At 42.7% G+C, this 26,350-nt stretch overlaps 1 protein-coding gene across 2 annotated transcripts in view; it reads left to right on the top strand.

The window, feature by feature from the left end:
- The first annotated feature begins 3,701 nt into the window (after nucleotides 1-3,701).
- TPK1 (thiamin pyrophosphokinase 1) overlaps nucleotides 3,702-26,350 on the top strand; it is a 702,648-nt gene continuing 679,999 nt past the window's right edge. For both annotated transcript variants that reach the window (XM_088461408.1, XM_088461407.1), the window contains exon 1: nucleotides 3,702-3,760. In XM_088461408.1, the coding sequence (XP_088317534.1) occupies nucleotides 3,724-3,760 (37 nt within the window). In that variant the 5' untranslated portion in view covers nucleotides 3,702-3,723. The remainder of the gene's footprint in view (nucleotides 3,761-26,350) is intronic.

Below are 26,350 nucleotides of genomic sequence, written 5' to 3'. Positions count from 1 at the left end.
GCTGCAAGCGAGCTGATCAGCACATGCGCAATACAGATACTGCAAATGCGCCTATCGGCCACCATCGGAGTTGTACGCAAACCATCAGATTTGCGTACTACCATGAATCAGGCCCATAGTGGAGGCAGGTTGGGACCAGGAACCTTCTAAAGAAGAGCTTGAAGGATTTTTCTCTGATACTTACTGAAATTGAGCTTTTGGCTAGGTTGGTAGATTATCCATTGAACCTTTCTCAGGCTAATTTCGGATGAACTTTTAAGTTTAGAGTTTAGTTTACTTTAAGTATTCACACCTGATGATTACAGAGTTACATACTTCTCATGTCAGAGTTACTTTTCAGTTTTTGTCATAAGATAATGCTTTACCTCAATTATGGCTTAAATCAATCATTACATGTTTCCAATGGGATGGGGTCACCATCAGGGGGAGCTTAGGGTTACACACCCCCGGGGAGGGTTAGGTTTAGGGTGTGGGAATGGCGTGTTAGGGTTAGGCACCACCTGGGGGAGGTTAGGGTTAGGCACTACCCCTGGGTAGGTTAGAGTTAGGCACCCCAAGGGAGGGTTAGGGTACTTATGAGCCTAACCCTGAGCTCTTCACAACTTTTGAGATCTTTGAGTCGGACGCAATGCCAATGTTTTTGTAGTTGCCTTTTTTTCTGATTGCGCATGCGTCTAAATACCTAAAAAGTCTTAAGGTGCCCATCCACTAGACGAGTAAGTTGAACGATAACGATCGTTCAATCTTTTGCAAATCGTTCGCAAAAATATCTAAAACGACCAGCGATGTGCGTGTCCCCGCTGGTCGTTTAGACATCTATCATCGTGCAAACATGCTGGTCAACCTAACGATAACGTCAGGTTGAGCATGTTTGCAGATGATTGATGAGCCTGCACTAAACGACTGGTCGTTCAGTGCAGGCTCATCACAGATTGACAAACGACTGTACGATTACAATGTTGTAATCGTGTAGTCGTTTTCATGTCTGCTAGTGGATGGGCACCTTAAGTGTATGCATCCCACAGTGTGTGTATACAGAGTTGCAGGATCAATTGAGCAGCACTGGGAGGTAACTATCCAGACACACAGAGAGATGCTCGTTTTTATGGGTATGTAATGGGAGTGTTGCATGCACGTAACAGGAGTGGTTTTGGACTCATGCCCTTAATCGCATACATTGAAGGAGATTCTGCACCTATCATGGGGCTGATGCAAGACCATATGGAGCTTCTGTTGATTGCAACTGCAGCTGCTCAAAGTGGCTGTTACAGCCCTTCTCTACTTTCAGCCGCATGGCTGTACACCAGATAAGCACTGATACTAACAAAGCCAAAACATTTTTGGATTGATGGGCAGCTAATTTCTAAAAAAATAATTTAATAGATTATTACACCTTTTAAATTGAGTGATACTGTGACTCCCCTTTTGCTTACATTCAGTGGTCTCAAGGAGGACTCCAAGTTCCTACTGTATAATATATACATTAGCCATTTTTGTGAGTATAATAAGCTACCTTATTGCTAGAGGCTTCTAACTGTCAGCGTAAACCACCTGCCTTTAGCCAGCTAGTTGGAATACTGTTTTGACTCTCTACAGCATCACACAGTTGTATCGCTCTGATGGACAGTCCTAGCACTGTTAATAGCTCTGAGACCATTAATCAGTATAATGTTGTAGAAGATGGCAGAACCGTATTCTTGCTGGCGTCTAGCGATGGACAATTTAAAGTTGTACTTATGGGAAATAATAATAGAACCAGCCATTGCTGTCAGACTACCTGCAGTAATTAGACAACTAGTAGTAAGGTATGGGATTCTATTTAGACTTTGAATTTCCTAACTCTGCTTTAGAATGATGACCAATGAACACACATGCTGTACTTTTCTTTCTGAAATTAACTTCATACAAGGTTCCATTTCTATTGGATCTTTTACAGTAAATTTCAGGATTTTTAAAGAATTAAGCAGACCTTCATTATAATGTAGAATGACCTTTACTGTACATTCTTTATACGGATAAAAGTTGGTACACAGATGGCACCCACATACCATAACTAAAACTATTATATAGTTTGACCCTGAGCCGTAACTATATTTTTTGGTGCCCTGGGCCAGAAAGAGCTTTGACGCCCCCCCATTTTTCAAAAAGGAGCTTGGCCTCATGGGGGAGGGGCATAACAAATCTTTTTTTGCCCCATGCGATGATGGTGAAGCTTGCACCTGCAGCAGGATTTGTCCATCAGAACAGCTGTGCACAAGCCTGGAGCCGGCAGTGTAGATCACCGGATGAATGTATAGGAAGAGTGTTGCTTATAGTGTATATGCAGCAAATATCAGAGGCGGGTTTGAGTCCTGGGTATGACAGTATTTTTAATTGTGTGCGTTAAATAAAAGATGATGTGACTGAAGGTGCTTGGAGAAGAGGCCACATGGAGGGGGAGATAGGGGCGGCCAGGAGTTGCAGAGGATCAAAGAAAAGGAAGCTACAAGTAAAGGTGCGTATCCACTACATGAGTGGAACCACTGCACGATTACAACATTGTAATCGTGGAATCGTTCTTCATCTTGTGCAATGGATAATGTGCCCACACTGAATGATATGTCGTTCAGTGCAGGCACCCTCTCTCATCCACGAACATGCCCAACCTGTCGTTATTGGCAGGCCTGCATGTTCAGGCGATGATAAATGTAAAAAGCGACCAGCGGGAGCACGCATCGCTGGTTGTTTTCAACATTTTAATGCACAATTTCTCAACGATTAATGAGCGATTGAACGATAATGTCATAATCGTTCAATCGCTCATTTTAAGCTCCTAGGGGATACGCACCTTAAGAATGATTATAAACAGATAAATGACAGGCGCAGTTGAACAGCGCCCCCTGTTCTCCGGTGCAATGTGCCGTAGCAGAATGTTGCACCACCCTAGTTACAGCTCTGCTGTGACCTCACTGTAACTCATTGTGAGCTGATAGTTCTCACCTGCAAAATATCTTAAGTGCACATTTATTGTTCAAAATAAAGATCAGATTATGAAATCCATATGTTCAGGAGATAATGAGAGCATATTTCTACACATGTTGCTCAAGTAACATTTTAGCTATAGGCTCCGGCCCCCGTCAGTGTGCAGTGAATCAACAGCAGTGAAACTATAAGTGTAATGTATTAATGTTTAAAATGATCATTTCTGGCTAAAACATACTTTCCTGGCTGTAGCAATTGATTGACACACATCACTCTAATCATATGTGAAAACTTTCTTGATTTAAAAGACTTGAAAAGGGGAAAATCCAATTATTTAGATTACTGTGAAGCTGGTAATACACAGTAGCATAGTTTTGTTATCACTGTATATATAGTCAGGATATGTTATTTCTAAAGGTGATGTCAGCTCTCTGTTGGACATTCATTGTCTGGTGGTGAGAGCTCATTTACAACTCTAGATAGAACAGATATGTAGCTTCAAATTCCATTTTCACAAGGTTGAGTGTGTGAAAAATAGCACTGCTAAGCAAATTGAATAGCTGTAACCTGAAAGTCACATAAGTGCCACAAAGTCATCGTCAAGTGAAGGACTTAAATGGAGAAGCTCGCACCCCATTTTGTTTAATACATTAAAAAAACCTTTGTTTTTGATTTTTCCCTTTTTAAAATATTGTATGCCTTTTAATTATAATCTCTTATTTTTACATTAATGTAGCTCCAGGCAAAATAATAAAGCTGAAAATGGAATTTACCCCTCTTAAATGTCTACAGCAATCAGGTAGGAATTCTTACAACTATTACAGTTATTGGTTTAATTTTAATTATAATTTTATTCTAAATATTTATTATTTGAAGATTTGGATTTGTCAATTCAGTGAACATTTTACTACGTTGACTGTTATCCTGCACTGTGAATGGGTTGCTTATAATGACCAATCTACCTGAAGGAACTGGTCTTTTTATTATCATTCTGCACTAAGTGGTTTGAGAGTTTTGTTATACAGTAAGTGTTTTGTTAAATAATTTGACAGTTTCATTGAATTTTGTGTTTTTCCAGTGTAAAATCAGAGGCCATACATATTTGTATTTCATGTTTTGAAAGTATTTTACATCATGATGTTATTAAATTACAAAGTCCTTTATTATGAAAATAGAATGATGTGAAATGTGCATGCATCTCAGCTCCAGTCATACACAGGATTTCCTAGTGGCAACCTTTTATACTGCCTGTATCTGATACAAGTCAAACACATAACAAGATGGGCATATAACTTAACTGTGTTATTCTTAATTGGACAGATTATTCATTAGCAAAATAATTGCTATGCATTAAAACATTTGTTTTAAGTATTGAGAGAGAGTTTGCGAACCCTGCATTATCTCCACTAAACTGTGATACAGGTTGAGTCTCCCATATCCAAATATTCCGAAATACGGAATATTCCGAAATACGGAATATTTTCAGCATGACTGAGATAATGAAACCTTTGATTTTTGATGGTTTAATGTACATAAACTTTGTCTAAGGCACAAATTATTAAAAAGATTGTATAAAATAACCTTCAGGCTGTGTGCATAAGGTGCATATGAAACATAAATGAATTTCATGTATGTACACAAACTTTTTTTGATGTACAAAATTATAAAAAATATTGTCTAAAATGACCTGCAGGCTGTGTGTATAAGGTGTATATAACACATAAATGCATTCTGTGTGTATATCTGGGTCCCATTTCCAAGACATTTCATTATAATATGCAATTATTCCAAAATACGGAATATTCCGATATCCAAAATACCCCTGGTCCCAAGCATTTTGGATATGGGAGACTCAACCTGTATTATCTACAAGTCCTAAAAATTAATATAGAGAGAATCTGATTAAAGTAAACCCATTTTATACATCTACAGTATGTTGAAGACATTATTTCAAACATCATTGTTTTTTGTTTGTTTTTTTGAAGAAAGTATGTGAACGCTTAGATTTAGTAATTGGTGATACCTCCTTCAGGAATAATGACTAAAAAAAAAAAAAAAAAAAATATATGTTTCCTGTTAATTACTCCCACATCAGCTTGCGATATCTTGATCCATTCTGGTTTAAAGGGATTTTCTACGTGCACATTAACTTTAATTTAATGGCTTGTACATGCCCTTAACTACTGCAATTAATGAATGAGACAGGGTTCTTTTGGCCAAATGCAATGTTTCATTTTCTACAAACAGTTTCTAATTTATGGCAGAAGATTGCACTTTTTTTGCTTGGTGCTCTAACAACATTTCCCATTATTTATCTCTGTATGCTCTATAGTTATTGCATCCTAATGGAGAGTATTTACAATTCATTGGATAGGTATTATGGTCACATTCAGTAGTCTCGTACTGTGGATTGTACTACCCTGTACACATCTGTGTTTTAAGCGCATTGAATAGTTAGTTTTCATTCTAGCACCCTGCACCTGTCACAACCTGTACAGTTCCTCTATCCTGTCTGGGGTGTCGCTCTCTGCTCTGCTGATTCTAGCACATTCTGGTCTGTATCTAAGCAGCATGTTGCATCAGCTGAGTGTGCTAGAATCACCAGTGCAGAGAGTGATACCCCAGGCAGGAAAGAGGAACTGCACGAGTTGTGACCGGTGCAGGGTGCTAGAATGAACACTAATAGTGTTTGTGTAAATTGTATTCAACTGTTAACTGTCAAAATGTGCAATATTTTGTTCTGTAAGATACCTCAAAAATGTAATAGACTCTTGGCACTGAAATTAGGGATCTCTCTAATTAGGATGTAACTGAATGTTACAATATTGATTGCATGCATGTACAAATAGCTCAGTTTTGTGTGCCTAATGCCGCATATCTACTACGCGTCGTTACTGAGCGATTGCACGATTACGACTACATAATCGTGCAATCGCTCAGTAATTGTCCGCATGCACAGAGGTGCCCTCTCTAGCTCCGGCGCCCTGCCTGCCGCTGGAGCTAGAGTGAACACTAGATACGCACCTTTAGACTTAGGATTAGTGTTTTGGCGCGGCTAATTCACAAAGTATCTAATACACTATATGCAAACTAAGATGAAATCTGAGGAAAAAGTATGCAGTCTGTGTAAAAAGGCAAAAGACATGCCCAATATGTTTGACCTGAACCATGCATTGTTGAACTTTATCTGCAACTTTATCCTATACGAAACGCAGTTTTTTGCTGAAAATGCGTCTTAGTCACAGTGTGATATGACTAGGATGCACTAGCAGACTGTGCTGATTAATTTGATATGTGACACTTGTATATCTGTGTGAGACTGTAAATGGAACTTGGGGCCTGATTCAGAGCCGCACACTCTGAATCAAGGCCAGGTTTTTTTTTTTAGATCGACCTCTTGGCCACTCGCATAGCTGTGGGTGACCACCCACAGCTATTGCGAGCGGCCATGATGATGGTTACGATGGTCAAGACCCTTGTGGTAGGGTCTCGTGGCCGCTAGCCCCAGAGAGATTTCGGCTCTAACAGAGCCGGAATCTCTCCACTGACATCACTGGTGATGTCAGTGGGTCCGCCCCCAAACGGCAGGCGTTCTCATGGGAACGCCTCCGTTTGGGCAGCCACCCCCCTGGCCCGCCCACCAAAGGGGGCGAGTTGTCACTCAACATCGACAGCTCGCCCCCTTTGGTGAGAGACCCGGAGCGACAGATTGCCCGTCGCTAGCCAGGTCTCCCGCATGCGCACGACGGAGCCGGCTCCGTCGTGCACATGCGCTGTGGGCCACAATCGACCCGGTTGCGAGCACTCATTGCTTGCGACCGACTCTGAATCAGGCCCTTGGTGTGGACAAAAGCTGTGGCCTCTACACTGTAGCATTTCGTATGCTGACTCAGACTCCTTTGCACACAGATATACAAGTGTCACATATCAAATTAATCAGCACAGTCTCCTGGTGCGTCCTAGTCACATTGCATTGCGACTTAGATACATTTTCGTCAAACAAGTTGCCTAGCGCTAGCAGAGTCTCACGGGACCTGGTGCGCTAAGAGGGGCTATTTGTTGTCACGGCAGGAAAGCTGTGCGAGGACACATCTGTAATTCCTTTGTGACAGAAAACTAATCTTAAGTACCTAGTACACTATATACAAGCTAAGTCATTTTTCAGAATTGTACACAAGCCATCGGGCTTGCGTACAACTCTGGATCAGGTATTTATTCCGTATGTAGTGTACTAGATATTTAGGATTAGTGGCCAATCGGTGCTTGCGCAGGATCTGTGCTGCGGATGTGCCGATCAGTATCTGCGAGACAGTTTGGGCCGGAGAAGAGGTGGTGACGACCAGGGTGCCAGAATACGGCGACGTGTTGACCCTGGGAGTGCCGAGGCCCATGTATGCATCTTCAGATGTAGATTAACTGGCATCGGCTGTGTAAAAACACTGGCTATCCTGAGTAACACATGAGGGTTACTCAGATGTCCAATGTTCACGCCAGTGACCTGATAGCTGAGTTCTAATAATTTGGTAATAATTAATAATAATAGGTGATAATTTGCGCTGCCTTTAGTCACAGTGCCACAACTTGTCTTTCCAGTGGTATTCACTATACTGTAGGAAGTGTAAATTTAGCAGTGTAACCAATAACAGCACAGGTTGTTTCCTATGGTAGTCCTAGTACCAGAGCTGTTTTTTTTTCTTAAGTGATCTTGTATGATGAGCTTCCTTGCACGGGACAAGCTTGTGTCAAACAATATGGCTGTATGAGTTGGCAGGTCTGTATAAAGACTGTGTTTTAATAATTTTTGTGTACAATTTTATTGCAATTATTTAATAGTAAATCCTATTACTTTGGGATAGAATTAGTATTTCTGCTAAGCATGGTAGGACAGCAGTTGCTGCTTCATATCACTGTAACATGGGTTCACTTTCAACTAGGGCGCTATTTCTGTGGAGTTTATATGTTTGTCCCATGTTCATAGGTTTCTTCCATTACGTCCAGTACTGCTAGTTAATTGGCTTTGGACAGAATTGACCCTAGAGTGTGTGTATTTGTGTAATAGAGAACTAAGGATGATTACAATAAATCACGAGCAAGCCATTAGTGAAACGTACCTTGGCTGTTTAGTCTTTTGTCCTGTTCTCTTGCTCTCTCTCACTGTTCTAGCACGCAGATCCTATACAGTACATCTCAAACTGCCTGAGATTAGTTTTTCCTTTGGGCAACATTGAGACCAGGGAGTCACTCTAGACAGGAGCTTCTAGATCTGTATTCAGCGATTGGGCTTTCATCCCTTGCCGGGGACATACTTTGTATCCTTAGAATGGATACACTTTACTTGAGGTATTTTCGGAAATAAGGTATAAATTACTCAATATAGTCAGTACATCAGGAGAACTGCTGATATTATTTTGAATGGCCAACCCTGTTTGGTGTAGGGGAATCATTCATGAACCCTAATTAAGCAGTGGTTCGTTTCATACCAGCAATAAGAATGAGCACTTGAACGTAAGCTAGGTACACACTATTGTCTGTCCAATCTGGCTGGTTGGAATGAAAACCTAGTAATGTGTTCAGGGCCGCCAGGTGCCGGCCCGGCTGAAGGAGGTGTGGCCTAATCACGGGAGGTGTGGCCACGCCCCCATAATAGATAAAAATCCAGCGCTGCTGCACGCTGGGGAGGGGGCGCTGAGAACCCCTCAGCCCAGCGCAAATCCAGGGATCTTTCCCCCCCACAGGCAGAATGAATATTTAAGGGATTTGGTCCACTTAACTAATTACTGTCAGTTGACTATTGTTCTGTGCAGTGGATCACTTTAAGGGTATAAGACTGATGTCTTTGTTTAAAAGTTTTCGGTAACGTTCTATATTATCTGTACGCGTTATGTAGAGAAATATAGAACAATAGAATTAGTAGTACTGTGAAACATATTAATAAGATAAATAGTACCACATACTAACATTGTTTGATACCCAATTGATTTTTGGGTCAAAGTAAATAGTTAAAGCTTATCTTCTAAAAAACTTAAGCATAGCAAGACAGCATAATTTATTATTTACCATGTAAAGATTATATAATAGAAGCTTTTATGCCATGTGTTTAAAAACATACTGCAAAGTGTTCCATAATCTGTTATTGGGCTTTAGTTCACACATTCTTCATTACTTATTGCATGGGCTAAAATCTACCAAGTAGTTGTTGTCACTTTGTGAATAAAAGGCCATCTTTGGCAACTTCCACCAAGGGAATTAACAGGACTCGTAGTCTATATTCTCTGAAGTCAGCATTTTCCACTGAGATGAGATGTGACTCCTCCAATCACATGCTACAGATAATTCATCCGCTCAATCTTAAATGCAGGTCAAAGTAATTTTACATTCATCAAAAAAAGTACAGAATTTGCCAAGCTGGACAAGAAGAGATAGCTATTTATGTGCGAAAGTCCTCTTTCTTGTACAAGTACATGTATTAAATATTGATTTCCCATGTGGTATCTTGCATGATTTGTTCTTGTAAAGCATTTTGCCTTTGGGAAGTTGTCATGCCTACCAAGGCAGGCAATCAAAGACATGACTTTTCTGGAAATCGGCTGTTTTAATTCATGCACAAGAGCCCTTTGTTTTTTAATCTGCTGTGAATAATAGGCATTCCCTTGAAATGAATAAAATGAAAAGATGTTCTTGAAATCCTCCTTTTCGGTTAGGGCAATATACCTTTAGAAACATTAAAAAAAAGTTAATTGCTTTCATTTAACAAATAAAACATAATCCTCCTGAAGTACACTCATTATTTTTTCCTACTTTGCAGAAGCAACTGTATCTTATGGAAAATTAATTTTTTAAGTGATGTACAATAATGGTATAACCGTTTTTATTGCAAATAGGTTTATGTTTGAAATAACTAGTGGGTATTTTTCCAAGCAAGAAGAGATAGAATATGTATAAAATTAAAGTAGGATTACAGGTTTATTATCTTTTTGTTAGAGCACTTGAGGTAAAGTGAGAACTCTTAGAAATATTGTTGCTTGCTCTGAGAATCTCCAGGTTTAGCTGCTTCAAGTGTAAGGAAACTGAAAAGAAAATTAATATTTTGAAACGAGTCACATTTAACTGTTCTGCAAAGTTGTACAGAGAAGATAACACAGTATGATCAATTAATAATCATACTTCCATTAATTTGATCAGATATACTGTAAGCAGGATGCAAGTTCATTTTGTGTTTTTACTTTTTAATCATTGTTAGAGTAATGTAAATTGTTTTAATTGTGCACTTGATGTATGCGTGTGTAAGATAACTGTGTGTGTGTGGGACAGCACTATAATAAATAACTTCCTTATCAGAGCATTTGTACTATGTAATTTTAAGGGGCCTATCCACTAGGCGACCTGAAAGACTGAACGACTAGCATTCAGACCTTCAGGTCGCCGAGGTGCAGTGCGTGCATTGAACAGCGTACACTTAACGTCATTCAGTGAAGGAGCCCGACCTCCTATCTCTGAACATGCCGATCCTGATGAGCATCGTCAGGTTGACGGGCATGTTCAGTAGATAGTCGGGGTTGGCAAGGACCCAGCGTGCACGCGCATTGCTGGTCCTTGCCGGCTATCCATTACATGACTTTGTGAACAATGCGACCAAAACCTCCTGGTTTTGGTCGGATCGTTCTAAAAGTCGTGTAATGGATAGGCCCCTTTACAGTGTACAATAGTCTTCTGGTATAAGATTTATTACCCAGAATGCTTATGTCTTGGGATTGTTTTTCTATCATTTGGATTATGTCTAACTAACAACCAAAGCAAACTATGATTAGTCATCTGTATGTATGACCATATTATTGTTAAGCAGCAGTTATTCAACTTCTCTTTTTTCATTTAGTTTTTGAGACTTTTTAGATTAGCAGTTTGTAACATGACAGTTGCAATGCCAGCGCTTAGAATGCCGGCACTGGAATCCTGACACTTGTCAGAATCCCAGCGCCGGCATCCCGACTGCTGGGATCCCGAAGGTAAGTAGCGGGGTTAGGGGGAGGGTTTTTGTTAGGAGTTGGGGTTAGGCACTAAGGGGGAGGTTTAGGGTGGGGTGAGGGTGAGGTTAGGTTTAGGCACTAGGGGGGAGGTTAGGTTTAGACACCAGGGAGGGAGGGTTAGAGAGAGGGGTAGGGTTAGGATACTGACTGACAAGTGTCGGTATTCTAACCCTGTCAGGATTCTGACCACCGGGATCCCGAGTGCCAGCATCCCATTCACAACCCCCTTTAGCCATCCCTCCCAACATTTAGATGCCCAAATTAGGTAAAAATAAGCCCGGCCCCTAAGATGTCCCAATTCTATAACAGTCTGCTCAAACCCTGCCATGATCCACCAAGAAGTTCTTGCATTTGAGGTGAAACTCCACCCCTTTGATATCTGAAAATCTGGACTGTTGACAAAATTAGGACAGTTGGGAAGTATAAGTATGTGTGCCACAGGGCATTAGTACAATGTGTTTTCCATAAGGTAACAAGGTAAGTAGCTCATGCAAGTCATGGGGAACAAACATCACCGTTTATCGAACCTTTGGACCTAGAACTGGATAAGTGGAAATGACATGTAGTATATTTTTTAAGGCAGGGCTTTACAAATTATTTTAAAATCTAAGAGCCAGCTTAAAAGTTTAGGACCATCGCCCCAACAAAAATATATGATAACTTGTATAGCCCACCACACGCTTATTCAGTGCTCACCAGATCTTCCTACATTTTAAATACTCCTTATAATGCTCATTAGACCCCCTACACACTTGCCTTTATATCCTCCACAGGCCCCATGCACTTACATTTAATTGATGCTATCCCTGAGCAAAGCTCCACACAGACACAGCCTTTGTATATTCAAGGAACCATGGACCTTTTATAAGGTCCCAGAACAGGACACTTTAGAACTGAAAGATTGCCAACATAGTGACACCACCACAGGGTTTCACAAAATTAAAAAATACAGAATGACATCTCCTTAGTCTTGAAAATAACTCAAACATAAAATGCTATAATACACACAAACAAATACTGTATGTTCAAAAATTCTAATAGTAACACACACAGTTATTAGCAAAGATCCACATGTATGAAATATAATAAAAAGAGAACATATGCAAACATACAGTAATACATACATAACTCAGGCCAATTCTTGCACAATAACTTTAAAAAGAAGTTTTATAATATTATGCATAGCCGTGTGAGCAGCAGAGACTAGAGACCATTCCTGTTTATTACTGCGAGAACAGATCAGACGCACAGAGGCTGGTGCATGGATGGGGGAATGAGAAGCATTATCAAAGAGTGGAAATTTGTTTTTTTAAGCATTTACATATATTTTGCATAACCCTTCCTCCTACATTAGAGAGCTGCACTACAACTATGTGTGTACGCGCCTCCTCTCCTGATTGGCCAGCCTGTGTTACAATCATTTAAATGGCAGCTCCAAGAAGCAGTGATGTTCTTATGACCGAGGACAGTATGATTGGAAGGAGAATGTCCCAGTCTTTTATTTTGAGCCTCCACCGTAGTTTCGGAGTCAAAATTTATGATATAGCTAGACAGATACTAAAGCCATGGCATGCGCTGATCCAGTCGCCAGGTCTGAAATCTTAGTCGCCCTGGTGACCAGTATTTGTCTAGCCCTGTTCTAGGGTTAACAGCAGGGTAGGATCTCATCGCTCACCTAGTGATGTACCTGTGTGTGAATGAGTTTGGCAGAATAACTGAAAAAAGCCTTACCAAATGGCCAGACTGCATTGGGTGTTTACACCTTACGTCATTTCATCACGACACATCCTCACCAGTGAGGAAGCTCCGGACCAAGAGCTCCATCACCTTCTGGGTATCAACAGCAGCCTGACTCTAGCGGTGCCACGTGAGTGTGCCTTGTAGTTTTGTGCTCCATTTTCTACAGCTTTATCAGTTACTTCATAAGCTTTTTTTTTTTTTTTTGTTCCCAAAAATTGGTTTGTTCCATTACCAGTGATCCAGATTCAATTATCCTGCCATACTGATCTGCACAAACCATGTCCATCACAAGATGACTGCTGAGAGCCTACCCTATTGTTTATCTCTGCTAATGAGGCTAGTGACCTCAAGATCCCCTACAGCTCCTGCAACATAACGGCATTTTCCCCACTGGTAGCACATTTATCTAGATTGCCTTTATTTTATAGGGCGTGTGTTCACCTTGTATGCATTTTGTTTATTTACTTAATTTGTGCATTATTATTTACAGGTTATAAACGTAATTGCTTTTATGCACCGATAGGGCTCAGAGGTATTTATTATATATTGAAAAAATTAATTATGGAGCATGATTCTGAATTAAGATGTTTATAGGCTATTTGCTAAAGTTTCAAGATAATTGTGCCTAGTATAGGGAATGTATATGCTAGACACATATACTGTATACACTATATTTCACAGATCTCTGCATCTCGGTAACACATCCAATTTATTTTATTACAAGCTTATTACAGGTTGAGTCTCCCATATCCAAATATTCCGAAATACGGAATATTCCGAATTACGGAATAATTTTGGCATGACTGAGATAATAAAACCTTTGATTTTTGATGGTTCAATGTACACAAACTTTGTCTAAGGTACAAATGATTAAAAATATGGTATAAAATTACCTTCAGGCTGTGTGTATAGTGTGTAAATGAAACATAAATTTATTTCATGTATGTACACAAACTTTGCTTGAGCCACAAAATTATTGAAAGTATTGTATAAAATGAGCTGCAGGCTATGTGTATAAGGTGCATATAACACATATATGCATTCTGTGTATATATTGGGGTCCCATTCCCAAGATATTTCATTATGATATGCAATTATTCCAAAATACGGAATATTCCGTTATCCAAAATACCCCTGGTCCCAAGCATTTTGGATATGGGAGACTCAACCTGTATTGTGTATATATATATATATATATATATATATATATATATATATATATATATATATATATATGTGAAGGGTTTTGCTATTGAGTAAGGGAACAATGATATGTAATCCAAAACAGAACAGCTAAAAATGATGTTCAGACTTTATAACCTCTTTATGGAAACAAGGCAAATTCCAACTTAAATAATTTATACATTAATTTAATTGTTATATTAAACTAAAATAAATGGAAAATAATAAGGTTAGTGTGCCTTTAATGTAAGCAACTTAAACTTTGGTTTTACTAATGCATATTTCCTAGTTTTTATAACACTGCGTTTTGTTTGGAGTAATATTTTTCCTTTGAAGTCTTATTGTCCAGGTTATGTTACACATATAAAAATCACTACTTTAGCTGACTTGCAGTTTCTGGTTCTTTTAGAACATATTTTCTTATTGTGTAAAAACAGTCAAGCACTGCGAATGTTACTTGTCTCATAACTGTAAATAGAATATTAAATTATAAATGCAGAACTGTAACAGATATTGCAAAAGCTATCGGTAGTGCAGTGGCAGCAATCGCAGTCTGATTGTGACTACTATTGGCTGTGTCTGAGGTTGGCTTCTGACCTAACAAACTGCAGCAGAGCCCAATGAGATTTAAAGACTGGATCTCGGTTGATTTTGTTTCTGTCTCTTGACTTACTGGTACTGTGTGTAGCCACACTTACAGATTAATACCTAAATGGTGCAGGGACAAACATTACTTTTTCCTAACAAAGTGTAAGGTGACTTAAAATACAAAGCCATCATTTAATGTCCAGAGGGAGACAATTGACATGGTGTAAGACAACATGAAGGTGTAACATGGCAAAATAATTTTTCTGTATTATCATATTAACCGCTTCATGCTCTGTCTCAACTGAGCTGTCATTCTCTATACCATATGACTGACAGACAGTTGCAATGCATATATGCAACTGCCCACTGCTAAATCCAAGCCATTCTGATTCACATAGATCATGGAACTACAGAGTGACACTAACGTAGACTGACCTTGCAAATAAGAGCAAGTAACTTTGCACCTTGGAAAAACCATGTTGCACTGCAGGTGGGGGAGATTTAAAATGTGCAGAGAGATTTAGATGTGGGAGGGGTGTGGCCAAACTCAGATCTAAATTGTAGTTTAAATATAAAGCTGTCCAGCATTTGTGTGCTCAGAAGCAGCTAGTATTTCTTCTTCAGGGTCCATAGGCTCCACAGGGAGACCTTGGGGTGTAGGTGATGGGAACCAATCCGGGCGCCTCGCAGTTAAAGCTTTTAGCTCTCAGGATGCATTGGGTCTACTCTCCCTATACCCCTTCCCCAAGCCAGAGGCACCTCAGTTTCGTTGGTGCCCGGCCAGAGTCGGGTCACCATTTCGCAGGGGGGCTCTTTAGACAGCCCCATAAGCTTATTTTATTTATTTATTTTTACAAAGACTAGAGCGTGCAGCAGCAGACTGTCCGTGGGACGTCTGCGCTGCTGCTTTGTCAACCCTCCAGTGCCGCAACGCCAGTACTGATCTTGGGGCTCTTGGCGGGCGTTCCGTGGGTCAGCGCTAGCCTGGGCCCCCGGAGAGGACCCAGACTGCACCCGGACATCAGGGGACATGTTATGGTAGTCGTTACCTCCGGTCTCATGGGACAGACCGGAGGTGCTGGTTGTGGACGCAGGCACCGGCCATTGCGTTCCACTGGACCACCAAGGACTTATTGGTGCGGGAAACCTGCATCCCAGGGGTTAATGACTGGCCTGGGGAGACAGCTTCCCTCTCTAAGAGGCTCCTCCCCTCAGCTCAATGTGCCTTTCCGCTGCGGTTTGGCTGCCCTGAGTTGCTCTCCTCCGGACACACCCCCTCTATGGTCTCCAGCGGCCATTTTCTCTGGTGCAGTCGCAGTTCTCCCAGGACAGCGTGGTCCAGTCCCCCTGCACATGTAGCACTATTTCCTACCAGACACTGTGTCTGTGTAGTTGAGTATAGTGCCTCTTTGCAGCGTCTTTCCTGCATTGTATGTGACTTGTGCTAGCGCTATCTATCTGTGTCTTTTTTCTATCTGTCAGCTTATGACTACACCCTTTCTCTCATTCTGCCCTAATACAGGTGTTGTTACAGTGCAGTGTTAGATGTTTGAAATTTAGTCACAGTCAATAAGCAGATGACGCAGTCGCAGCCAGTTAGTGATGGATGGGTTAGTATTTAGTAGATGGTCAGCAAGACTTTAAAATAATTTAGTAAACAGTACATGAACCAACCAACTCAATGATCAATATCCAGTGTAGTAAATCTTGTCCTCACCTCTACCCCTGACACATGGGGGGATGGTATTAAAGGCTGCTGCCGACGTGTATGCAATATCTCCTGGACACTTGTAACGTGTCTGCTGTGCACACCTAGCGATCCAGGGTGCTGAGGTATCAGGCAGAGGGACCTCTACTGCTGGTCCACGGCACTCGTGGCCGCTGACAGCGCTGTGTATGATGAGATTCACTGGTGCCTCGCGCTTTGCTACTTCCGGTTTCGGGCTTCCGGTTTTGCGGTCCACTTGCGTTCCAAATGTCACTGACGCGTTTCTCCGCCCTATGACATGGTGATGAAACCAGGAAGGAGTATTTCATTTTTTAGTATTTTTAATTATTTTTACAGAGCTGGATCCGTGCTTCTTCTATTTGATGACAATAGTATTCATAGTAATTACTATCCATCTGTGTATCATTGATTGATTGATCTAGGTTTTAATGTGATTATGTGCAATAAATTCTAAATATTTTTTAAATTAGCAGCCGTTGGTTAGTGCTCCCATTTTTTTCCTTTGGTATTTACATTTTTTAGGTGGAGGTCCAGGTCCACTGTGTGGGGGCAGCTTTAATAGCTGTATACAAATTAACCAATTTCTAGTAACAGTCCAATATTACATAGCGCCCACATCTCTTTGTTTTCTTTGTTGTTAGGGTGGTTCATGTCTGACACAAAATATATATATATATATATATATATATATATATATATATATAAAATCAATATTTATGAGGTCTGTCACTGTTGTGTGATGCACTGTGCCATATTTTGGCAACTGGTTCCTGCAGCTTTCATAAGAATAAGACAGGACCAGAATATTGCTCCGTTAGTATCTATACATAATCGTGATTGCTTCGTACACAGTGCGCTATTATGTGTCATTTACCCCGCAGACATGTATGACAAGGTTGATGGACATATTCCTGTACTTATTTCGCAATCTTGCAGATTATGTACTGCAGTTTTCAGTAAGGAGAATGTGGTTCGGGATGGGTTATGTATGAGGTGTTCTAACCCGGCAGGTGCCTCGAACCCCCCCCCGACATCAGTACAGGAGGTCCCTTGGGCATTTTTTCTCAGATGCTGGCCTCCGTTGTGGACCACCTGGCTGTCGGCCTTTGTTCCTCCTATGTGGGTACCACAGTAGCCCGTTCCTCACTCACAGGGACTACCACTGATTATGCGGACCCATCCTGTACCACAGCAGGCGGTCATTCCCACAGTGGGATTATTACAGGGTGGTCCTCCACCATTGGTGGCTGTTTCCTCTACCTCAGTACATAGTCTGGCTACGACCTCTACGGCCATTCACACCATGTTGCAGAGTAAGAAACCTGTATGACCAGCTAAGCGTCCTTTGTTGTCATCTCAATCCACACAGTTGTCAGAATCCGAGATGTCATCTGATGACGGAGAGGTGGCTGATGCCTCTAACCCCGACTCCCCTCGGCAAGAAGCGTAGCCCAAGTACGGCTTAATATTCCTGCCTTGGTGCGTGCGGTTAGATCCACATTGGTTATAGAGGATGACGAACCAGCCCCTAAATCCAAACCCCCTCTGTTTAAACAGATAAAGGTGTTCTTGGCAGTATTCCCTCTATCAGATCAGCTGGTGGATCACATGGCTGAGGCCTGACACTCGCCTGGTAAGAGGTATCAACCTCAGAAACGTTTGACCTCATGTTAACCATTTCTTGAGGCTCATTGTAAGAAGTGGGAATCACCCCCTGCAGTGGATTCTCACATCACATGGTTAATTAAAAGTGCAACGTTACCTATGCCTTCCGTTTCCTATGGATAGCAAGGTGGAAACTTTCCTAAAGTCTATTTACTCTCTTTCAGGAGCTGTTGCCCAGCCGTCCATGGCTTTCTCCTGGGTAGTTAAGGTTATAGAGCAGGCCTGGCCAACCTGAGGCTCTCCAAGCTGTTGTGAAATTACAAGTCCCAGCATGCCTTGCCACGGCTTTGCTATTAGGAAATGTTAAAACTGTGGCAGGGCATGCAAGGACTTGTAATTTCACAACAGCTGGAGAGCCACAGGTGGGCCAGGGCTGCTATAGAGAGTTGGGCTGATACGCTTGATGACTCCTTGGAAGTTCCAGAGAATCAGGTGTCGCTGGTCGGCCATATTAGGGATGCGGCTGCATATATCGGAAAGGCCGCTATGGATGCTAGTCTACTGACATCTAGGGCCTCGGCTGTGGCCATCTCTGCTCACTGTTCCCTGTGGCTATGCTATTGGAGCGCGGATGCCGATTCTAAGAAAGGCCTGGAGGCCTTACCCTATAATGGGGAGATTTTGTTTGGTCCAAACCTGGACAAGATTGTTAACACGTTGGCCAAATTTGCATTTCTGCCCTCAGCAAAGCCTCTAAGCTCCTCCTTTCGGGTCCTTTTTTACCCAAGGAAAATCCAAAGAGCAGTTCTTCCCTAGGCAGTCCACTGCCAAGAAGCCTGCCAAGCCAAAGAAACAGGCCTGGAGCACAAGACGCCCGGCTTCCAAACCGGAGGATAAACTCGCAGCCTGACGGGGCGGGCCTCCCTCTGGGGGACCCCAGAGTGGGAGGCCGACTTCTTCAGTTCGCCCAGTGCTGGTGTCAAACCACCAAGGATGCTTGGGTAAGAGAAGTGGTCTCTCATGGGTACGCCCTCTCATTCCTTTGGAGACCTCCCCTCCAATTTTTCTGCACAGTCCCTCCTTCCGACAAGAACAAGGCCTTGCAGATCCAGAAGGCCATACAGTCCTTGCTGCAGGCAGGGGCAATTGTCCCGGTTGTGCTATCTCAATGAGGGACTGGATATTGTTCTACTCTTTCTGGTTCAAAAACTGAATGGGTCTCATCGGCCTATCCTGAACCTCAAATCTCTGAACAAGTTCCTCAGGGTGCCCAGGTTCAGGATGGAAACCTTACGATCCATCATACTGGCTATGGAACCTGGGGATTACACGGTATCACTGGACATTCAGGATGCATACCTACATGTTCCCATAATGCTTTCTCACCAGCGTTATCTGCGGTTTGCCATACTGCAACGACGCATCCAGTTTCGGGCGCTGCCCTTTAGCCTATGCACGGCTCCAAGGGTATTTACCAAAATGATGGCTGTCATGGCAGGGCACCTGCGGAGTCAGGGTATCCGGCTCCAACCATATCTGGACGACCTCTTCTTGTTGGCGAGTTCTCCAGAAGTGCTTCACCACCACCTGCAACTGACAGTTGCTTGTCTATAAACACACGGGTGGCTAATCAATTGTAACAAGTCCTTCCTTATTCCCTCAAAGAGGATGGTTCATTTGGGAGCCCTTCTGGACTCTCACCAGCAGAGAATCTTTCTGACTCCAGAAAAGATCCCCACGCTTCAGCTGCGAGTACGCAGATGTCTCTGCAGTCGCCGGTTGTCAGTCCACTCAGTGATGCAGGACCTGGGATCCATGGTGTCCACATTCAACATAGTGGACTATGCTCAGTTCCATTCCAGGCCCCTGCAGGGGCTGATCCTCTCCAGATGGAACTGATTACCCCAGCGGATCAGAGCTCAAACGATGGTACTCTCTCTGGAAGTGCGTCTGTCCCTCTCTTGGTGGCTACAGACATTTCATCTAACCAAGGGTTGTCCCTTTTGAATCCTGGACTGGATACTACTAACAACGGACGCCAGTCTCCAGGGATGGGGTGCAGTGACCGGTCCACACTCCTTTCGGGGCCGGTGGACAACTGTAGAGGCATCCCTGCCCAGAAACATATTGGAACTTCGGGCTGTGTACAGGGCCCTCATGATGGCAAAGCACTTTCTTCACGGAAATCCTGTGCAGGTTCAGTCTGACAATGCCACCACAGTGGCTTACATCAACCATCAAGGATACACTCAAAGTCGGGCGACAATGACAGAAGTGTCACGCATTCTGACATGGGCAGAAACAATTCTCCTGGCCATTTCGGTAGTGTTCATTCCGGGAGTTGTCAATTGGGAAGCGCACTTCCTCAGCCGTGCATCCAGGGGAATGGTGTCTTCACCAAGACGTGTTTCAACTCCTAGTGGACAAATGGGGTCTCCCAGAGGTGGACCTCATGTCCTCCCAGCACAATCACAAGTTACCAGTGTACTGGTGCAGAACAGGGCATGCCGAAGCAAGCCTGGTGGATGCTCTGTCAGTGAAATGGACTTTCCGGTTTCCTCCAGTCTCCCTGCTTCCTCTAGTTCTTCGGAAGTTCAAGCAAGAAGGAGGCACTGTCCTGCTGGTAGCTCCAGCTTGGCCCAGACGCCAATGATACTCAGATATTCTGAGTCTCTCCATCGGCACTACGTTTCTGCTGCCTCAACGTCCGGACCTGTTGTCTCGGGGTCCTTGCCTTTACCTGGACTTGGATCGTCTGTCTTTGACAGCATGACTCTTGAGACATTCCTCTTACAGTCCAAAGGATTCTCTAGCTCGGTCATTAACATGATGCTTAGAGCATGTAAACCTGCCTCTGCCAGGATCTACCACAGAGAGTGGCATACATATTTCCAGTGGTGTCGTAGAAGAGCTTTCAACCCTCAGGTGTTTCGAATTTCCAGAATACTGGCATACCTTCAAGCTGGGTTGGACCTCGGCCTACGCTTGGCTTCGTTGAAAGTGCATGTCTCTGCACTGTCACTGTGGTTCCAACGTGGAATTGCCCTGCTTCCGGATATCCGCACCTTCCTCCAGGGTGTCCTCCGGATACAAGCTCCCTTTGTCCCACCAGTGGCTCCTTGGGATTTGGCAGTAGTTCTTCGGGTCCTCCATTTGAACCACTGGATTCAGTGGAACTTAAGTGGTTGACAGCTAAGACCCTTTTTCTTCTGGTTATTGCATCTGCCAGAAAGGTGTCAGAATTGGGAGCACTCTCCTGTCGTCCTCCTTTTCTGATATTTCACCAGGATAGGGTGGTGCTTCGTTCTCGCCTTGAGTTCCTTCCTAATGTTATTTCTAGTTTCCATATTAATCAGGAAATTATAGACCCGGCCATTCTATCACTAACCTCTCGGCAGGTGAGGCCTTATTGGATATGGTACGCAACCTCAGGATTTATGTGGACCGTATCCGTTCTCTTTGGAAATCAGACTCTTTGTGCTCTAAAGATTTCACAATAAACAAATATTGGCAAGATGACTTCGTATGACTATCACAGAAGCTTACACACAGGCAAGTCTTGGAACCAAAGAAAGAAGGGTACCGCACAGAATCAGTGATTAAATACCAACAATTCTACATCCATTTAATATAACCTATCAGTCATCGTTGGTGGTGCTCCCAAAGCCCAAAATATGCCAAAGAACACAAAAAAAAGAGAAAAAGAAGGGCTTGTTGCTGGGGCACTCTTTATGTGAATATCCACATCAAATCTCAAATATAAAATGTAAGTTTTAATAAATGCAATTAAAATTGGAATAGCCCCCAAATTGCATAAAATTATGTAGCACATATCAAGAGTAATTCTATATGTCTCTTGATATATGGTATGGCCAAAATATTGTGTATAGGGTAAACGATCCCCTACGTCACTGTTATTTTTAGGATATCATATCAGCATTAATACGTAAAGAGACAGATACCCTAATAACCCTGATCATGTGTCAGACAGAATATAATTTACTGACTTCCAAGCCACTGAATGTGTGGGAATGAAATTGTGCAGAGTGTTAATTTAGCACAGCACTTGCACAAGTCAGATTTTTGCTGCACTATACATGCCATTTTTCAGTCTTATGGAGGGGCACCCCCAATCATGTTGAAAAGATGGTTCCAGGGAATGTTTAATAGAGTAAGAAACTGTTATTAAAGTAAATGAAAAATATTGTTATCTTTAGTACATAATTACTGCAGAATGTGCCAAAGATACACTTGTTATGTACCTATTCTGCAGAACAGTGGATGAGTCGTCTTTGCATATAATGTGAGTAATCAAGGGGAAATATTTAATAGGATGTAGAAGAAAGTGCTAATGTTGGAGTAGCTCTATTGTGTAATTTATATCCTTTCTGTGTAGTGATTGAAAATTCATTGTGTCAGTCACATTCTCATCATGTCCATTTTGAGTGATTATATGTTATATGTAATCTTTATAGACAGCAGTTGTAATATGGTCGGCCTTATGTTTACATGTGGGTTTATTATGATGTAAATGAGGGGGAAGCAGTCGGGAAGCCGACGGACGGAATCCCGACCGCCGGCTTACTGACTGTGTCTAATCCCGGCAAGGGTTAAATGACAGGCTAGTTAGGTTAGGGGTGCCCGTCGGGGCTTAGGTTTAGGCTAAGGGAAAGAGGGGTTTGGGTTAGGCACCCCCCCGGGAGACTTAAGTTTAGGCAGCGGGGAAGGGGGGTTAGATTTAGGCACTTAGAGGGGGGATTAGGGTTAGGCACTGGGGGGATGGTGGTGGTGGTTAGGGTTAGGCACCCCTAAGGGAGGGTTAGGGTTTGGGGGTGGGGGAGATTAGGGTTATTTACCTTAATCACCATTCAGGATTTTAATCCATGTCGGGCTGCCACTGACTGGATTTAAATCATAGCGATCCCAAATAATGTAACAATATAGAACAGTACAAGGCTATACAATGGGGCTGGCATTGCCTCATCTACAGTATATATTCAGTACAGCAGTAAAGAAAGTGGAGAGTTTGCACTTAGTCAACTCATGATCATAAGCTCTGCTGCCTGGTCGACAAATTATTCATTTATTAACAGTAATATATATACACATTCTGCAGGGGATGTAGTCAGGAAGCCGGCGGTTGAAATGCCGACCGCCGACTTCCCGACACTGAAATCCCGGCATGGAACTAAAGATAGGCGTCTAAATACCGACACCTATCATTAGCCCCATGCCGAAATCCAGACACCCGGCATACCAAACGTAGGTAAGCCGGTCGTCAGGAGCTGTTAGCCGCAGGGGGGGAGGGAGGGTTAGGTTTAGGGATTCCCGGGGGGACTTAGGGTTAGGCACCTCCCCCACCCCCCGGGATTGTTACAGTTAGGCTAGGGAAAGGGAAAGGGGTGGTTAGAGTTAGGCACCACAGGGGGGAGGTCAGCGTTAGACACCTCCCGGGAGGGTTAGGTTTAGGGTGCGTGGAGGGGGGTTAGGTTTAAGCACCCGTGGGGGGAGGTTAAGTTTAGGCACCACTAAGGGAGGGTTAAGGGGAGGAGAGGGTTAGGGATAGCCTACTTAAATCCCCATACGGGATCTTCATCCGCCGGACTTCCGGAGCCGGTTTTTTAACCGCCGGGCTTCCGTCCAGCAGTATTATGTACCCATTTCATTCTGCATTACTCACCAGGCAATAACCGAAACAGTACACAAATGATACAATTTTCCACAGATGGGGGAGGATCTAAAGCCAATATCTCCCCCATCTTATGTCAAATTAGCTGTTCCCTGTGGTTCCTCCCACAATTAAATCGCTTCTGCCAACATTTTTTTTAATTCGAGGTATTCTCAAATTTCTTTGCATAGGCGCCCTGTTGCGGGAGTGGCTCACGTGACCAGCAGACTGAGCGCTAATTTGAGTGATAGACAGTGCCGTTTGCGGGTGGTGTCAGGGGATGGTCTATGAAAACGGGGGGTGGATGTGTGAACTCAGGCGTGCTTGTGTGTTCTAACGGCATTTCATGGGCGTGCATAATTAGCATGGAGGCGTCATTGTACATGTCACCTGGTTGTATTTCAGCCTGCAGTGCTTGCGGAGGGTAGGGTCTACCTCAAGGGCTGCGAGTAGCTCCGATGGCTCTCGATGTTACTAAATAATTATCCACCTCCTGGAGATGACGTGTGCTAAGAAAGAAAAGTTGGCGTCATTACATCAGCGTGCGATCACTCTGCCTTCTCTCTCTAAGACGTAGAGGGTGTCCTTAAGCCTGGCTGTGCGATCTCAGAATTTGCATACCCGGCCCTTGACGGCTGCGAAAGTGCGCTGTGTTGCGCCCGGGTCTGAATGAGCTCCTAAATCTGCATATTTTACATCTTCTTCATTTGGTTCCATGGTTTTACCAAGGTACTGTTACTTGCTCTTTTTTGCGTTACTCTAAACTCAGAATCAGGATCATAAATGTATTTGTCAAAGCCTACCCACCCTACTATTTTTTTTTTAAGGTGGATTATTGGCGAACCAAGGAACACAAAGTATTTCTTTGTGGTGTTTATATGACTTAAAGAATCATGTTTGCATCTGGTTGTCTTTCTTGAAATTTAATTAGAAAACAACAACACTTTTATTTTTGGCCAGTTAGGTAAATTTTTTTGATGCTGTATAAGTAATTGTATTTTCTGAAGACACAAAGAGGGGTACTCAATATGAAACGTAAACTTCGCCGTCTATGCGTGTCGAAGTTTTCGCCGCACATCAGAGCTTTTGCCGGTGAAAAAATATCACGCGCGCCCCCGCTTATACCCGTATTAAATTTGAAATCGGCGAAAACGGCACCCGGCGAAAGTGAAATCAGCTAAACTTTGCTGATTTTTGGGGAAATCACCCTAACACCCCCAAAAGATGGTCTGACATGGGGGATCACTCTGGATACCCCCGATTAGCCCTGCTGAAGGTTTTTGGGATCTTTAAACGGACTCGATAGCTGCTATTTTGGGGATTTGGGAATGAAAAAAACACCTGGGTATACTTGGGGACCCCCCTAGATTGTAGTTCGCTAGTTTTTAACTTTGTACCCCCCAATTTTTTTTTCGCCCCCAAAAAGAAAGTGCTTTTTTTGGGGTGTTCTGTGGTATTTTTTTACATTTTTTTGACACAGTTTACCTTTGGGGGACTGTCTGAAGGTTGCAGGGTGGTTTCCGAAATGTTGCGCCCCATAAACCCAATTGTGCACTTTTTTTCGCCACCCATTCCTTGGTGATGCAATATACTTTTCGCACCGGCGAAAAGTTTTCAAATTGAATACGGTGTAAAAGTAAAAGCGGCGAAAATGACGTCATCCGAGCTAAAACATCGCAGAAACTGAGTTTTCGCTCCATATTGAATACCCCTAAAAGGCTTCTGAAAAAAACATTGTATAATCTGTGTGGTTACCACACAAAAAAAAACAATCAATGATGTTGGGATATGATGAGCCCTAATGTTGCAAAATGGCCCCAGCAGAGTGAGAAAACTTTCAGCAACGGAGGGATTAAAAGTAGTACTCTTTCAATATGAGATGCAGCTACTAGCCATAATTATAAAACAAAAGTACAGATGTGTCCTCACAAACCTAGCCTCACTATGCCATGCCCCTTGCGACTCGGCTTCCACTAAAATGTTTCTTGGTCGACTAACCACGACGCAAGACTGCACTGATTTATCTGATATGCGGCTGAGTCTATACAAAATGTGGCATGAAAGCAAGCAGTCACTGCATTGTAGCTCTTCACATACAGATTTAGGGCAAAAACGAAAAGTTTTGCTAATGACGTCATTTCGCCTGGCGGAAAAGTATCGGCATATTCAATTTGAAAGACTTTCCGCCTAGGTGGAAAGTCAATGCAATGTAATAGGTGGAAAAGTTTCGCCTATGAATAGCAGGCGGAGAACAGTGCAGAATTGGGATGTTGGGGTGCAATGTTGCGGGAACCCCCGTGCAGCCTTCAGGCAGTCCCCCAAAGATAAACTGCATCAAAATTAAGAACACCCCAAAAAATTAACTTTAATTTTGGGGGCGGAAAAAAAAAAAGTGGGGGACAAAGTTAAAAAGTAGCAAAATAGACTCCAGGGAGGTCCCCAAGTATGCACCATGTGTTTTTTTCATTGCAGGTGATTGCGGCAGGAAAAGTTATTTTCTGCAAAAAAACCTCCTGAATACTACTCTTCTCCACTTATACAAAAACGCTATTTAGCAGCTACTGAGCCCATTTAAAAACACCAAATACTTCAGCAAGCCAAATCGGCTGTAACCATAGCTAAACCCCATGTCAGAGCATCTGTTGGGGAGTGTCAGGCTGATTTCCCCAAATTTGACAGTACTTTCTGCTTGTTTACGTTTTGCCGGGTCCTGTTTTCGTGTACTTTCAAATTGAATACGGCGATACGCGGGCATGCGCGCAATACTTTTGCGTCTGCAAAACAGGCGAAGTAGTGAAAAGTCCGGGAGGCGGAAGAGAATCGCGGGTCCTCTCAAATTGAATACGGCTCTAA

Source organism: Taudactylus pleione, unplaced genomic scaffold (assembly GCF_031769625.1).
Source record: "Taudactylus pleione unplaced genomic scaffold, aTauple2 ptg001044l, whole genome shotgun sequence".
Classification (NCBI taxonomy): domain Eukaryota; kingdom Metazoa; phylum Chordata; class Amphibia; order Anura; family Myobatrachidae; genus Taudactylus; species Taudactylus pleione.
This window is presented reverse-complemented; position numbering and strand designations above follow the sequence as displayed.